Source organism: Rhineura floridana, chromosome 4 (genome assembly GCF_030035675.1).
Source record: "Rhineura floridana isolate rRhiFlo1 chromosome 4, rRhiFlo1.hap2, whole genome shotgun sequence".
NCBI classification, from domain to species: Eukaryota; Metazoa; Chordata; class Lepidosauria; order Squamata; family Rhineuridae; genus Rhineura; species Rhineura floridana.
This window is the reverse complement of record NC_084483.1, coordinates 144,346,553-144,363,368: the sequence shown is the minus strand read 5'-3', so window position 1 is coordinate 144,363,368 and position 16,816 is coordinate 144,346,553. Positions and strand designations below refer to the sequence as shown.

The following is a 16,816-nucleotide window of genomic DNA, read 5'->3' as shown; positions in this document are numbered from 1 at the left end:
TTGCATCTTAATATTTTATGGTAAGCTACCCTGATCATTCGATTGATGGGTGAGATATGCATATTAATCACAAAATAATGAATTAAATATGGTTGCTAACGTAATATACTGTGAGGTAGGCCAGTGTTTAATTGTGTGATGCTTCCATGTTTCTATGCATAAGGCGAAAAAGGGAACATAAGGTGGTGTTCAACACACTCATTCCATGAGCACAAGGGCTTTTGACTGCACAGTGTGGGTTTGCTCCTTCCTCTCATCTCCCTGCATGCTCCCTAAATCTGTTCTGGGTTTTTCCCCAATCCTCCGGAGCAGATGTGGGGAGGATGCACAGTGCACACAGGGAGAGGAGAAGGAGGGAGAATTCTCTTGTGCAAATGAAAATCCTGGTGCTAATGGACCAAGTGCATTGGATGCTGCCCATAGTATGCCAGTGCTGCATGGTCAGGACTTCTATCTTGCTGAATTCCATGTGTGCAGAATATTGTGGGGCTTCTACCACTTGTACTTTTTTCTCCATCTTCAAGATCCACATTTTCTTGTCTGTACCTGCTGCTATCCATGCACTGCACTTCTAGGCCACGGTAATTATCTGGGCTCCTACTGCTGTAGTCTCTCTCCAGTCAAATTCTAATCTCTGCCCAGTCCCATCTCTGTCTTCCATCTATTATTATGCCCACTGTTCCTCTTATTATTTATTTTATTTGTTTCATTTATAGACCGCCCATAGCGAGTGGCTCTCTGGGCGGTGTACAAAAAGGTTAAAATACAAAATATCAACAATAAAATCAGACAACAAACAATAAACACAAGCAGCAACTAAAGAAAAAAATAAAAAATAAAAAATTTAAATTATAACATAAACGCTTAAAATGCCTGGGAGCATAGCCAGGTCTTAACCTGGCGCCGAAAAGATAGAAGCGTAGGCGCCAGGCGTACTTCTTCGGGGAGGCTGTTCCACAGTTCGGGGGCCAATACAGAAAAGGCCCTAGATCGAGTAACTGTCCTCCGGGGTTCTCGATGGGTTGGTACCCAGAGGAGGGCCTTAGATGCTGAGCGAGGTGACCGGGTAGGTTCATAGCGGGAGAGGCGTTCCACAAGATATTGCGGTCCCACGCCGTGTAAGGCTTTATAGGTCAAAACCAGCACCTTGAATCTGGCTCGGAAACAAATAGGTAGCCAGTGCAAACAGGCCAGAACAGGTGTTATATGTGCTGACCGGCTGGTCCTCGTCAGCAGTCTGGCTGCTGCGTTTTGCACTAGCTGAAGCTTCCGAACTGTCTTCAAGGGCAGCCCTACGTAGAGCGCATTACAGTAATCCAGCCTAGAAGTTACCAGAGCATGAACAACTGAGGCAAGGTCATCCCTGTCCAGATAGGGGCGTAGCTGGGCTACCAACTGAAGGTGGTAGAACGCATTCCTTGCCACCGAGGCCACTTGCTCCTCAAGAGACAAGGAAGGATCGAAAAGAACTCCCAGACTACGAACCTGTTCCTTCAAGGGGAGTGTGACCCCATCTAGAACAGGGTGAACATCCACCATCTGGGCAGGGGAGGCACTCACCAACAGTGTCTCAGTCTTGTCTGGATTGAGTCTCAGTTTATTAGCTCTCATCCAGTCCATTATCGCGGTCAGGCAATGATTCAGCACATCCACAGACTCACCTGTAGAAGATGAAAAGGAGAAACAGAGCTGTGTGTCATCAGCGTACTGGTGGCAACGCACTCCAAAACTCCTGACGACGGCACCCAGAGGCTGCATGTAGATGTTAAAAAGCATGGGGGACAAAATCGACCCCTGAGGGACTCCACAATGGAGAGTCCAAGGTGTCGAGCAATGTTCCCCAAGTACTACCTTCTGGCGACGATCCACCAAGTAGGAGCGGAACCACTGCCAAGCAGTGCCTCCAACTCCCAACTCCGCGAGTCTCCCCAGAAGGATACCATGGTCGATGGTATCAAACGCCGCTGAGAGATCAAGGAGAATCAACAGAGTCACACTCCCTCTGTCCCTCTCCCGACAGAGGTCATCGTACAGGGCGACCAAGGCTGTTTCAGTGCCAAAACCAGGCCTAAAACCGGATTGAAACGGTTAACTTCTTCTTTGAAACAGAGCTTGTAGTCCTTTATTGAAATATCGCTTTAGTAGCTCTTCCTTCTTGCTCCTTCTATTCTTCAAAGTGGATGGCTCTAATGTTAGTAATTCAGCACCTTGACAGCTTCTCAAAAGTTTGGCCTAAAACCCAGAGTGGATTCCCTGTCCCATTAGCACTGGAGCTATGAGCCTCCACTGGTTGTTCAGCAGCTCATCTCTCAGACTTCTTTGCCTCCTTTCTCTACTCCTGTGTCTCTAGCTTTCTGTCCTGTGGTTCCTTGTGCTATTATTATTTTTTACAATTGCTAATACAGCACAGTCATAATGTTTTGCAGGATAACATAAGCCAACACCCATTCACCGCTCCCCAAAAGAAAGACTGATCTTTTGCCAAAATAATTTGCAATTTAAAGTTTGACAATGGGGAGAAAAAACAGGGTAGAGGGATGGGAGAAGGAAAGGTAACAAGGGAGGAATATGAGCAAAAACAAGTATGTGCAGTTTCCTCATATTATTGCTGATATTTTTCTCCCATCTTTCTTTGAAGGTGCTCATGGTAACGTACAAAACCCACCCCCCATTTTTCCTCCCAGCAACCTTGTGAACATAATTTGGGCTGAGTGCTGGTGACTGGTTCAATGAGCTTTGTAGCTGTGATGGGGATTTGAATCTCTGTCTCCCTGGTCATCTTTGTAAGAATATAAGAAGACCCCTGCTGGATTAGACCAGAAGCCCTTCTAGCCCAGCGTCCTTTTCTTGCTGTGGCCAACCTGATGCCTATGGGAAGCCCACAAGTAGGACATGAGCGCAAGAGCACTTTCCCTGTTTGTGATTCCCAACAACTAGTACTCAGAGGCATACTATCTCCTACAATATTCCAGCTACTATTCATTGGCACTGGTTCTCTCATACATTTACCAGGAGAGTGCTACCATCACTCAGAGGATGAACACCCTCAGCCCCTAAAGTGAAAAAGGGAGAGGGGAAATAATGCAAACCATGAGCAAATGGATCATGTGAGATGTATGGTGGAAGAGAGAACAGCGAGTGAATTTCTCCACTGCTTCAGGATGGTGCAGGCTCAGGTGGAATATATGAACTGCAGCATTTTAAAGTATACCCCCTTTCATTTATCAAGCCATTTGCACATTCTTTCCTAATTGCATAAGTTAGCCTTATCAATGGGCTACCCATCTTTCTGTCCCACTGACTCATGCCTCAGTCTGTCTGGATCCACACTATAGCCTCTTGTGTTTGCGAGGCATTGTTGTACGGGACTTTTTGCCAAAGTATTCTTCATCCACAAGTAGATGCATGCTTGCGTGACTACAAATGGAGAAGAAATTTGATTCAGTTCACTTTTAAAGGCAAATCTACCTAATTTGCACTTTCCGAAACAATAAAACTGAAACACAGCAATCTTCAAAATTCACAATTTTCCTAATGTTGGGATGCAAATGCAGATACTAGGGTAAAGTGGCATAAAATGCATATATTAGTGAAAATATACAAAAATTAATTACATTATTTGCAAAAATGTGTGTATTAGGCAAAATTGCATACAAATGTGTGTGGTTAAAGACAAATTTCCATTAAATGTTGATAAATTTGCATGAGGACTTAAAAAGAAGAAATCGCAACCTGATGTAGAGAACTGAACTTAGGACTGGAAAACTCAGAAACTGAGAGAAATTGAAACAAACAGATTCCCTATGTGTGACTAAATCAAATGGTGGCCTTAATGACCAAGCATCTAATCATTCTGAAGCTTAACTATTTCTCAGATTGTTCAAACAAATGACATATAAATGTACAAACGTTTGCAAAATGTGGCATTGGAGTAACATAGACTGTACATGGCAATATTTAAAGAAGAAAAGTATACATTTCAATAATATATTCATTTGTTCTCCATAACCATGAAAGCTCCTCTTGTCTAGATTTTATAATAAGGTGCTTTTCTCCAAGGTGCTGCAAACAGGAAGGATGGCAAACCAGATCCCAGTGTCCTCGCTGTGTTCCATGATTATATTAAGTTAATGCCTTTGGTTGCTGAAGCAAATCAGATGAGTGTGGACCTGAGAAAGGTACATTTGTCTGTGCCATTGTTTAATGCGGGCTAGAGTCATCTTCTTCATTTGACAGACCTGATAGTCCATGTACTGTAAGATGGTGATGGATTAAGCTTGTTGGTTAATTCTGTGAATCCAAATGAGAGACCTGCTCATGGATCTATAGGAAATAACAAATTTGTTTTATTCAGGGGAAAGAGTCTTCCTATAGCATAGAGAATTAAGTTTGCAAGCTTAATTCTCCGTACTATATTGCATGATGAAATAAAAAGAGAACCTAACATGAATGCCTCTTAAATTATAGAAAGCATAGGGGATACATTTAATAGCATGACAATACCTGAGAGTGGATTCAGGGGGTGGATTAACTTGTTCAGTGCCTTTGATGACTTTAGACACTCTAGGTCTTCAGCCCACACTGGTACTACATCTTTCTGTATAGCAGAATGGGACAACAGTATTCCCATTATGAGCTATGTAGTTTGCATAGTTCTAGATGTGATAATATTGCAGAATTATCCCATGATGCAGGATCTATGCTTTTGGGGTTTTTTGAGAAGGAGATAGTGGAAGTATGAGAAAAAATGTCAAAAATATCTGAAACATCAACATTCCAGATTTTGTGTCTCCTAGAAAAGGAACTATTAGACAGGGGAAGGCAGCTATAACAACTACTTTGTATCTCACAGCTTGTTTGCAGGATATCTGCCTAAGTACCTATGCAGTGATTTAGTATAATTTACTTAAAGTGATACTATTTTTTTTAGCTATTAACTGTTTCCCATTGTTGACACTTGTCTAATGCCCTACTGTTTGTGTCATCTAACCTCTTATACCAGTCAAAATAGCATCCTTGGTGCTATTCATGAGACATTTTTCATGGTGGTGTTCTTCATGGTGCTATTTGTGAGAAAATTTGCTGTTTTAACTTTCTGAATTGGATGCTAATCAGCTACAGAAAAAAACTATTATTTTTTTTTAAAAAAACAGGACCTAAAGTTGGAACTGAAAGTGAAAAATCTGGCTTCTTCTGACTCCAGAGGCTATGACTTGCAAAAGGAGACAATAGTTCAAGTGGCACACAAAGTTACTAACCAGGTAAAAAGTCTCAGCCGTTAACGGTGGTGGTTTGTATTGAGGAAGATGATGGTGCATGCTTCACCAGCTGCTCTCTTTGGCACTACCGGGGCTTTCCCTCCCATCCAAAGCCCTCCCTGCTGCTGTCTCATGACTACCGGTTCAGTTTTGACATGGAGAGTTGCCAGTTCCGATAACAAAGCCCCAAACTTTTGTCTGCCAAGTGTATTTTTTTTCTTCCCTTGGAATTTTTTTCTAAGCCTTATGCAGCATGCAACTGAGCTTTTTGGAAATACAACTTTGTTTTCACAGTACTAAATTTATGATGCAAATAATTAATATAACGTCATTTCTCTAGGTATGGATTTGGTCAAAACCTAAGTTTATCAACAGAAAGTTTTTAATGGAAGAGCTTTATCAGCGTTTTTTAGATGGAGAAGATGTGCAGGTTGACAAAGCCAGTGATCCGTTCTGGGACCCTGTGGAAGTAATCCACTTGGGGTCTGCTCATATCTGGCTCCAGTCTCTGGCTTATTGCATGAAACTTGAAGAACAAACAGAACTCCTGAATTCTGAAGGAATGGAGGAAGCCATCATACTTATCAATATAATGCCATGCTCTCCAAATGGGAGGTGAGCATCTGTTGGTTCCCCGTTATAAACGGAACTCAGGAAAGGCTACCAGGGCTTAACTTATGCCTATACCTTTTAACCGAGGATGGCTAACCTGTGGATCTTCAGATGCTGGGCTACAACTCCTATCATCCTTGGCAATTAGCTATGCTGGTGAGGGCTGATGGAGCCCAATAATAGGGCTACAGGTTAGCCACCCCAGCTTTAAAAGCTGTAAGGCAATGAGAGGAAGATGCAGCTACTGTGCCTCTCTCCCCCACTGCTCTATGTGCCCCATTACCCACTTTCCTATTTACTGTACAGCAGAGACGGCATTAGGACAGGCAGAGGAGCTGGTGGAGCAGAAGGGATGCATTTCTCTCACTGCCTAGAAAACATGCCTATACTTTGAGGCAAAACTTGACAAAATATTACTTATTGATTCTTCTAAAGATTATGAATAAAAATGGTAAGCATTATAAAGAACATTGGAAGACTGTCTAGGTATGAATGTATTATTAAGTGGTTTATAAATATTTCTAAACCACCTTTCTGGTCATAATAGCCCTCACAAGGTGGTGCACAATTCTAAATTAGAAATATTTTTCTACTAAAAATATTTTAAACACATACACCCATTAAACTGTAGAAATTGATCCAGCTTGACAATTAATAAAATCTAGATTGAAATAAAATTGTCTTGAAATTCTTTTTAAAAAAACACTAATAATGATGATGATGGTGGTGATATTTCCATTTATAGACTGCTCACTATCTGAAAGATCTCAAAGTGGTTTACAATACAAGGTACAATAAAACCATATCAAATACATGAACAATATACATGTACATAAACACAATATAAAAGTCAGAGTATTACAAGCAGTATAATATAAATAACAACCAATATAGCACAATACAACCATTCACCATCTAGTCCATGCTACCACTACCATCATTCACTACCTCAAACATATCAACCAACCTCTCATAATTATGGAGCCAAATGGCTACGCAGGGAGAGTAAATTCCATAAGTACAGGGCCAGCACCAGCAAAGCCCTTGTTTGTCTAGCACCAGAGACCAGGGCCATATTCAATATAACATTTAAGCTCATGCAAGGATGGACTCCATCTCCCATCATGCCTAACAATTGGCCATGCTGTCTGGGGCTGATGGGAGCTGGGGTCCAACAACATCTGAAGGGCCACAAGTTCCCCCTACTTGACCTTGTGGCTTTGCTGGAGACTTTAAAAATCTTCTTGCTTTGCTATATAGTGACTATGTTTGGATGTAACACTTAACAATGGTTTACTACTCTGAACTGGCTTTGGACTGATCAGTTGATTGGGACTGAGAGCAAACCCGGTTGGGTGCATAGGAACTTCCTAGTGTAGCTGTTCCTAGTGAGGCTTGCTGGCAGCATCAATCAGCTGATTGGGACTCTCAGCAAGCACCACTTTCCATTAAACAATTGGGAGCACTCTTTAAGCTCCCAATTATTTCTTTGCAGGCACATCTTTACCTGCCCCACATCTGATGGCACCTATGACATCAGTCATGGGGCAGATGGCTGTGGTTTGGGGAAAACGGCCTCATGGGTCAAATTAGGACCCCTGCTGGACCTTATTTAGGCTCACGAGCCAGAGGTTCACCAAAACTGGCTTAGAGTTGCACCCAAATAAGATCAGTGTCAGTACCATCTTGCACATTACTTACTATTTTCATCTCTCTCTCTTTTAAATAGAGCCTTTGAAGAGGATGATATGGTCATTGATCCTTTGGAATTGCTGGGCAAAAGGACTGATTTCCAAATTCACATTTTACAATGCCTTGGAGTCAAATGGATAAAAGAAGTGGCACAAAGAGGAATTCAGATTGGGTACTTTTAACTTCCTGCAAAATATTTTCAGTTTGGCTCTTTAGAGTGAAGAACAATTTCACAACTGAATTATCTGTTGCATAATGTTGGGTATCTGAATTTGTTTTAAATAAATGGGGATGGGGGAGTGTCTTGATGAACATGGGAGATAAGGTACTTATAGGAAGCTTCCACATGGTAGTTTTGAAGAGCAGCAGAAACGTGCTTGAATCCATTCTTAATCATATTGGCGTCTTTCCCGTTCTTGCCAATTTAGTAAATGAGCTTTATAAATAGTAGATGGTGATGATCTCCACACTAGGGATATGGGAAAAATTTGATTCAGTTTGCACTTAAAGCTGAATCTATCAAATATGTGCTTTGTGAAACAATGTGAGAACTGCCACATAACCATCCATCGAAATTCACTTCTCTGAATTTTGCATTGCAGTTCTCGAACCAGACAATGTTTACAAAAATGCATATATTAGGGGAAGGTGTGCATAAAAATGAATATATTAATGAAAACAACATGCAAAAATGTATTATATTGGGATAAATTGCTTGCAAAAATGTGTACATTAGTCAAAACTGCATACAAAAATGTGTGTGTTAGGAGATACTCACATTGAAATGACAAAGAATATTCATGAGGATTTTTTAAATTGCACATTGCTGCAGAATGTGAACTGAATTTAAAATGGAAAACACAAGAAACTGAGAGAACCAAAATTGGCAGATCCCTACTCTACAGTAACTCCATGGGCTGTTGCAGGATCAGTTTGCGCTTTGTTTGTACTCCTAGTTTTGCACATTGCCATAAACCAGGAGTAGCCAACGTGATGCTGTCTAAATGGTGCTGGACTCCAACTCCCATCAGCCCCAGCCAACATACGGGATGATCAAGAATGATGGGTTTTAGAGTTCAATAACATCTGGGGAGCATCATATTGGCTAACTCTGTCAAAAATGTGGTTTTAAAAAGTGCTAATGAAGCAGTGCAAGAGCACAGCTGTATTTGTTGGAATATGTGGTTCAACTCGAACTAGTGGGTTGAGGCTGCATGGGGTTAAAGGGTAGATAGAGAGAAGACCTCCTGATTGCTAGACTAATACCTATCCTTTGATCTCCTGCTGACTCTCCCTTCCTGCTAGACTGATATGCTTACGATGTTGACTACATCTTCCAGTCTCCTTCCTTCCTTCTTTCTCTTGAGAGAGCAGACATCTTTTCTTTGTCTCTCCCTCTCCTCCAAGCATGAGGGCAAACACTAGGCTTAATGGTTGCATCTCCAATTTAGCTAGTTAGCTAGATGTAGAACTATTTCCTATCAAGTATGTACTTCCAGAATAAAGTAGTTATTTCTTATTTAAAGCTTAAAGTCTCTGTCTAACTAATTCCAGGGAAGATGTAATCTTTAGCAAAGATTCAAATACACAATGCTCACTCAGATGCTCAAATACCTAATTTCTCTATTCTGCAACAGTATTCATGTGCAGCTTCCATTAATTTAAGTTCGGGATGGGGAACTGTTGTCCTCCAGAAGTTGTTGGATCCGAATTCCCATCAGTCCCCATCGGCATGGCCAATTGTCAGGGACAATGGGAGTTGTAGTCCAACAACATTTGGAGGGCCACAGGTTCCCCATCCCTGATTTAAATGAAGCTTGTTCAAGATAACTTCTCAGTAAATTGTGTCCAGTGGTTGTCATTCTAAGCATGCTTAGTTGGAAGTTAATGCTACCAAAATTGTGAGACTTATTTCAGGCAGTCAGGGTTAGCACTGTGTTAGAGAACTACCTGTTTGTTTGTTTGTTTATTAATTACAAAGCATAGTGATCGACTGGGTATATAAGGGGTAAGATGGTCTTTCAGGTACCCTGGTCCCAAACTGTATAGGGCTTTGTACACCAAAACTAGAATCTTGAACTTGGCCCAGTAGATAATGGGCAACCAGTGCAATTCTTTGAGCAGTGGGGTGACATGTTAGCAACATCCTGCCCCAGTGAGCAGTCATGTTGCCACATTTTGCACCAGCTGCAGCTTCCGGACCAACCTCAAGGACAGACCCACATAGAGTGCACTACAGTAATCTAGCCTGGAGGTTACCAGTGCATGGACAACAGCGGTCAGGCCATTCTGGTCTAGAAACTGCCACAGCTGTCTTACCAACGGTGGTGGCAGAGAAGAGGTCGTCTTCCCCACCCTCACCACCACACAGTATGCATGGTTATGATGTTTTACTCGTGCCCAATCAGCCTCACAACACGTCTTTCACCACTTGCACTCTAGCTGTCATTCATTGCCCTTAGTTCACTGGTTACCAAGGTGCAAACAGGGCTCCACAATGCGCGGGAGAGGGTGATCAGAGGCAACCGTGTTAAGAGCCCAACGCATCTCGTCGTTCCACAGCATGATAAGGGCTTCAACAGGGTCACCTGCTCTATCTACTGGAAACTCCCGCAGGGCATTCAGGAGTCCAGTGGATTCCACTAGTCTCTAGAGGTGGCCCATCTTAATCTGTGCACCACCCCTGCAGGGGAGGATTGGAGCCATAAGTCTAAACTTTACCAGGAAGTGGTCTGAGCATGACAATGGGGTGACATCAAACCCCCCCCATTTCCAGAACACTCCTTCCTTCATCTGGCGCAAAACCCAAGTCAAGGGTGTGCCGTGCCCTATGTGTCGGGCTGGGGACAACTTGAGACAGCTCCATGGTCATCAGCTCCAAGACAGAGGTAGTTTCCTGGTGACAAATTTGGAAGTTCTGTAGACCACAGCAACCCCTCCCCGCCTTTGCAGCCTGTGCTGGTGTTGCACTGAGTATCCAAGTGTGCAAAGCTGGGTCAGATTAACTCCTCCCAACTCACCCACCAAGGTCTCAGTAATACACACCAAAGTGGCACCCCCATCCATGATCAAATGATGGATGAGTGTGGTTTTATTCAGGGCTGGCGCCAGGCAAGCCGAGGCCCTTGGGCCCCAGCCTGCCCTGGGCCCCAGCATCCACACGTACACACATAGCCAGGCACACATACCGGGTGCGTGGCTCTTGCCTGTTCCACCTACCTCTCTCCTGCATCCTGCTGCTGTGCTTGCTGCAGCAGCAGACAGGACAGAGGAAGGTGGAGTGAGCAAACAGGCGGGCAGCCTGGAAGCTCTCTCCCTGTGATCTGTAGCAGGGACCCTGCCGTCGATCAAGGAAGGGGAGCGCTACTCCCCCACCCTAATGAGGGGCCCTTCAGGGGCCCCTGTGGGCCACACACAGCTGTGCCTTCATCTTCTATGGTAGCTCATCTCCACCCCACAGCTATATCTCCCTCTACCCATGATCACTGAAATTGGGGTGGCATCCCCCATGTCCCTCCTCCCAAGGGCAGCTGTTTGAGGGAAGCATGTACTTTTGGGCCAAAAAATGAACGCCATAAAGAAATCAAGAAACCATCTCCTGAAATTTGATTGTACTTATAGTATATGTGTATGCAAGATAATTTAACTCAGAAGAAAAATCTAACTTTGAAATGTTGCTATATTCTGTTCCACTGTTGGAACAGAACTTGTTGTTTCAAGTAGTTGATCTCTCTGATTGGGTTATTGTTTATTTTAAACTTTTAGATACAAAGTTTATGATCTCCCATGCTCATTATACACAAAGCCTGTTTGGAAAAATGTTAATCCAAAGATAGAAGAGCTAATCAGATTTTCAACCCTTAATATGTCCCACGATTTTTTGAACTATCTGCAGAAAAATGCTTTGATTGTTGACTTGTGGGGACTGCAAGGTATGCTGTTCATTTTTTATCTTTTATAAAGCTTTATCTGTACCTTGATAAGCTTTGTATCTAAACGCATAGCTTGAAAATGAAACAAAATTGTTTTATAATATTGCTTGGAAAGATAACATAAACACAAAGCTACCATATACTGAGTCAAACTAATGGTTCCTCTGGCCTGCGGTTTCTTACTCCAATTTGCAGTGATTCAATTGCCTGGTTTGTACGGCATGTTAAACCACAGTTAAATCTTAGTTTATTGAACCACAAACTGCCCCAGAGACAAACAAACCTATGTTTGTTTCATCATACCTTGGCTCGTTTCCTCCTCCTCCCTATTTCCATCCTCTCTACCCAATTCCTGACATTTCTTCATTCTCCTGCCCATTGGACAACTGCGAGAGTAAGGATGTGGAAATGTTCTCAAGGTTTTAGCCAGCTGCCATCAACAACCTACTCAAATTCTACTGCTTCATCTTGTGAATTCCATATCTGTTGTCACTTTCCTGTGACAGAATGCTGCAGAAGGATGTTGCCATGTTTGTCCCAAAGAAAAGAAAATACAAAGGACATCTCTCTTACCAACTGAAGCTGGTTCAATAACGTCTCCTCCTTTACCAAATTCCAGTCAGCTTTTGTGGTGCTGCAAGAAGGTTCTGGAGAGTTTTAGTACTGTACCTTGATTCTGTGTTGCTTGATTCTGTAATCTTAAGATTACTCTACCTACCATCTTGCATAGTTGAGTACTCTTTATTATATAATAGATCTCGAGTTTAAATCTCTCTGCCCCTTCTTTACACTTTGAAATATTGAGAACACCAAGCACTTTGAACTCTTGGTCAATTCTGCTTTTTCAGAGTTAGAAGGTTTTGTCTTACCTTGTTTTTAAAGCACTTTTAGTTGATTACATTGCTAGGCAATCTTACCCTAACTCCACCCTCAGAGCAATCACTAGTTCAGTGCACGTTTTCTCCCAGGGATGCTGGCACCAACACCCAGCATCCTTGTTTCCCTAGGATACCTTGCACATATAGTATCACAATGGCACATGGCAGCCAGGAGTGGGGTGCCAACAGACACCTGAAGCAGCAGAACAAGGTATAATTTGAGGGGCCGGGGAGCAATAATCAGCAGCTTGGGTGGAAGAGGGGCAATTCAGGGGGACTGATGTCACTCTTTTAGCAACTTGTTCTATAAACCTTTTAAATGAAATTCTGAAGATCTTGGAAATAACACGCCAGTGCATTCTGGGTTTATCATAACGAATTATTTAAGTACAACTAATGGCTTCCTTATCAGAGTTGGTATAAAATTATAATTTCCTAAATATTGATTGTGATATAGAGCAGGGATGCAGAATATATAATGTGGTCTCTAACTGTGCAGTATCTTCCCAATAATGCAGAAGGATGTGCAGAACTGGACTCTTCTCAACAAGACATGACAGTAACAAGTGAGGGCTCTATTATCATTGATAATCCTAAAGCTGAGGTTCTGAGCCACACAGGTCTGGTAAGTGTCTGTTTGGTATTCTTGCATGAGACCAAAGGTCAAAACCAAGCTGCAGCGGCCCAGTTCCATATAGCTCATATGGCAGGTTTCTTTTTAGTACAGAAGCAGTGTGCTGAGTGGCTGGCCTATTAAACTACACCCCTGCATGTTGTAGGCCTTCCCAAAGCTGGGCCCCTCCAGATGTTCTGGAACGGCACATGTTAAATGGGAAGTAGAATACTTACTTGTTTCCTTGAAGGAATAACCTCTGGGGTAAATTCTCAGGTATTTTCTAGGTGGAGGAAGAGTTCATCCTAGGAGTTTACAAGTCTCTGGTTGGAGAGCCTCTGTACAATATTCCAACACATTCCCTCAGAGAAGCAGCAGCCTCAGCAGTTTTTTTTGGGTTGTAGTGATAGTTTGAGGAAACATGTAGGACAGACATTAACTCATCAGTTCATACATACACTCTAAGACTGATATCGGCATCAATTATTAATATTTATAAAATTTATATCCCGCCCTTCCTCCCAGAAGGAACCCAGGGTGGCAAACAAACAACAAAACACTAAAAACGTCTATAAAACATCTTTAAAAAATCTTTTTAAAAATCTTAAAAACAATTCCAACACAGATGCGGACTGAGATAAGGTCTCTACTTAAAAGGCTTTTTGAAAGAGGAAGGTATAAATCACTTAAAATTGCTGCCCTAAGATAACTTGGATATGATGCTACCCATAGGCCTACAATCTATTAGCAACATTAAAAGCTGGGGGGGGAAGAAGAGGGAAAATATGGCGGAGCTAAATGCAAAGTACGCATATACAGTACTTGATCATTATGTTGAAATAAGAAAGATTTGGAGAGATGTCTTAAAAGGAATTTCCAGAATTAGCCTTTAATTCTGTTATATTTGGTTCAAAAGACTGACAATTTGTTATGGCATAAGAGGTCATAGGGGAAACAAAATTCAGAAAGAACGGACAGGGATAAATGTCTGTTATGTATCATTTAAATGGAAGGTAGACTTTGCTCATAATCCAAAATCCAAAAAAACTTGAATATGCAGAAGAGCTCTGCAATCTCATAACAGTCTTTTTCTTCTTCCATCATGACCAAAAACAAATTTGATACAATCACAAAATTATCATGTATGCTTGCTTTTTAAAATATATATAGTGGCTGGGGGGAAATTAGTCAGATTGTGACATTGGCTTGAGGAGAGGGGGCTTTTTCCCTAGCATGTACTATGCAACAGTTGCTTGCTGCAATCATTTCAAGGTGTGTGGAGCCTTTTCTAGCTTCATATCCTTCAACAAAGAAACTTCAAAGAGACTCCAGTATACATTTGCTGCACTAGAAAGGGGGTTTTTTTAGACCTGAATTGAGACAATGGCTTCTTGTACCATTGTAGGTGTAGGGGTATGTGTTGGTGTGCACACATGCTTATGCCCATTCGCACACTCACATACCAATAATGTTTTTATGTAACTGATGAAAGCAATGCTATTCCACAAAAGCTTATGCCACAATAAACCTTGGTCTTGGGCTGCACAAGAGTCTTAGCTCTATTAGATATGAAAAAGCAGCACCCCTTTGTACATGCAACTTCTTACACCAAGTATTGCTACCTTAGCCCCTACCCTCCTACTATTTGTACATTGAACAGCAGGCAGACAAGAACCTTAAGCAACATTCTGCACGAATTTCTGAATCTGGGTGTGTTAGTAAAATGGCCATAACATTTTTAAGAAAATTAAGAATGTTTAATCTTGTAATGGATCTGGTTGTCCTGTTTTACTATCTTGTAAGTTATTCATGTAGTGGAATGAAAGGGAAGTAATGCACAAGGTTTTTGCCCACTGTGATGTTCCTGCTTATAGTGTAAATATGGTAAGTGCTGTTTATATAGAAGACATATAGTAAGTGGAGTGAAAGAGGAGGGGGGAGTACATGAGCAGTAGAATGCTGGATGATTGGCTGAGCGTTTGAATGGCTGGGAGTATAAATGGAAGAATGACAGTTGAATCTGGGTGGATGTGGGGAGTGTGGAGAAAGAGGTGTTTGAGGGTGGAGGTCAGGAGTGTGGAGAAAGAGGGAGTTGGAGTTCTGATTAATAATAAGTCAAGTACAAAACAGGAATAGATGAAACCATACGCTTGTGAAACATTCTAAAACTAATCTTGTTATTTCTGATATTTAATAAATACTTATTTGGTTTACCAAAGGCCTGATCCTTGGCTGGGGGATATACATACCAGAAGGGAGGGCAAGGTAATTACCAAGGCTGAACAGAAACAGTATCTAATGGTGGCAGCGGTGAAGGGAGGAATAATAACAATTCAAGTATCCAGAGCAACCCAGAGTTGTATGCGTTATCTATAAAGATACAAGGGGGTTGGGAACAGCATAAGCACGCAGTCACAAAAGTAACCAGCTAGAGAGAGACTCAGGCAAAGTCTCTGGGAGTATTGGTTATAGGACGTGACTGGTGGTGCTGCCTAGCAGGGGGATCTAGTGAGATCTGTGCTAGAGCGGAGTGAGAAACCATATAAAGGACGGTCCGGACTGGTGGTATCCCTGGTGGTGCCTAGTGAAAGGCAGTAGCCACAAGCAGGTGGGAACCTGACAGGGAGAACCAGGGGAGGGCATCACACCCACATGTGTGCATTACATGAATGTTAATTAGAGCAAACGTGAATTTCTTCCCCTCTGCCCCTTGAGACTGGAAAAAGGTCTAGGGAAGGTGTTGAAACCCAGAGTGACAGATATACTAACTCATACTAACAGGGTTTTTTTGAAAAAAATATTCTTCCAAAAACAAACTTAGGGACAAAAAAAAGAGAGCTCATGATTTACCAGGGACAAGTGCAACAGGGGTTGTCTTTGTAAAACAGGACAACAGGAGTCTCTGCAACAGTATGATGAGCTGCTATGCCACAAAATTGTCTTGCGAATGTGGCCTAAGGTGCCATGAACCCAACAGCATTTCTGCATAAGTTATTGCATATGTACATTCTAATTCATGATAAGAATTTTTTTAAAAAATTCAGGACACAGAGCACCAGATTGCTGAATTTTACCAAAAGCAACTAAAGCTAGAGCAAGAGACTGAACTGCTCAGAGATATTAACAGAGTTCTAAGGGAAGAAAATGTACTCCTGAAGGATAAACTGAAAGCATGTGAGACAGAAGCCCATCAAAGTGAGTACCTCACACCGTTTAAAACTTAAAATGCAATTATTCTGCTTTATGTTCTTTGACGGTCTTAGGCTGCAATCCTGAAGGGGGAGGGGTAGCTGAAGGCTGTTGAAACCCATATCCTGAGCCCTGCCAGCCTCTTGCCAACAGGGTGGAAGTGAGGTTGGAGAACTCTTGCATTCCTTCATTTGTTTTGGTTTTGTGTGTGAAATACTGTATCCTTCTCATTGTTTCTAATAGGAGGGAAATACAAAAGAGACATTTATACCAGCTCCTGAGCTAGTCTAAATCTCTCCTTAGTTTGGGGGCATGTTGGGTGCCTGGGGCAGCTTTGGATCCTTTCAAATCCAAGCCATTTTCTGATCCTTCCCAAACTATTCCTCTGACCCTCCCCCTTTTGGGCATCTACTGATATCAGAGCTCCAATGTTGGGTCTAGGGTCCACCTGACATTGGAATGGGACGTTCAGTCTCTCCTATGCCCTCTTGGATGCCCTCCCAAGGGCCATTGAATTGCATCTGTAACTATGCCTATTTACTTTTGGGGGGGGGTTAGCCAACAGGTTTTTGATGGAAGTTTCATGTTTGATTGATTTATACATGCTGATTGATATAAATGATTGAAAATGGGATCTATTGA

General features: G+C 42.1%; 1 protein-coding gene across 1 annotated transcript in view; it reads left to right on the top strand.

The window, feature by feature from the left end:
* LOC133383624 (kinesin-like protein KIF28) overlaps positions 1–16,816 on the top strand; it is a 40,086-nt gene that overhangs the window by 22,056 nt on the left and 1,214 nt on the right. Inside the window, exons 15-21 of the mRNA XM_061624649.1 lie at positions 4,060–4,178; positions 5,154–5,261; positions 5,599–5,873; positions 7,600–7,734; positions 11,328–11,494; positions 12,891–12,997; positions 16,030–16,180. Coding sequence (XP_061480633.1) covers positions 4,060–4,178; positions 5,154–5,261; positions 5,599–5,873; positions 7,600–7,734; positions 11,328–11,494; positions 12,891–12,997; positions 16,030–16,180 — 1,062 coding nt within the window. The remainder of the gene's footprint in view (positions 1–4,059; positions 4,179–5,153; positions 5,262–5,598; positions 5,874–7,599; positions 7,735–11,327; positions 11,495–12,890; positions 12,998–16,029; positions 16,181–16,816) is intronic.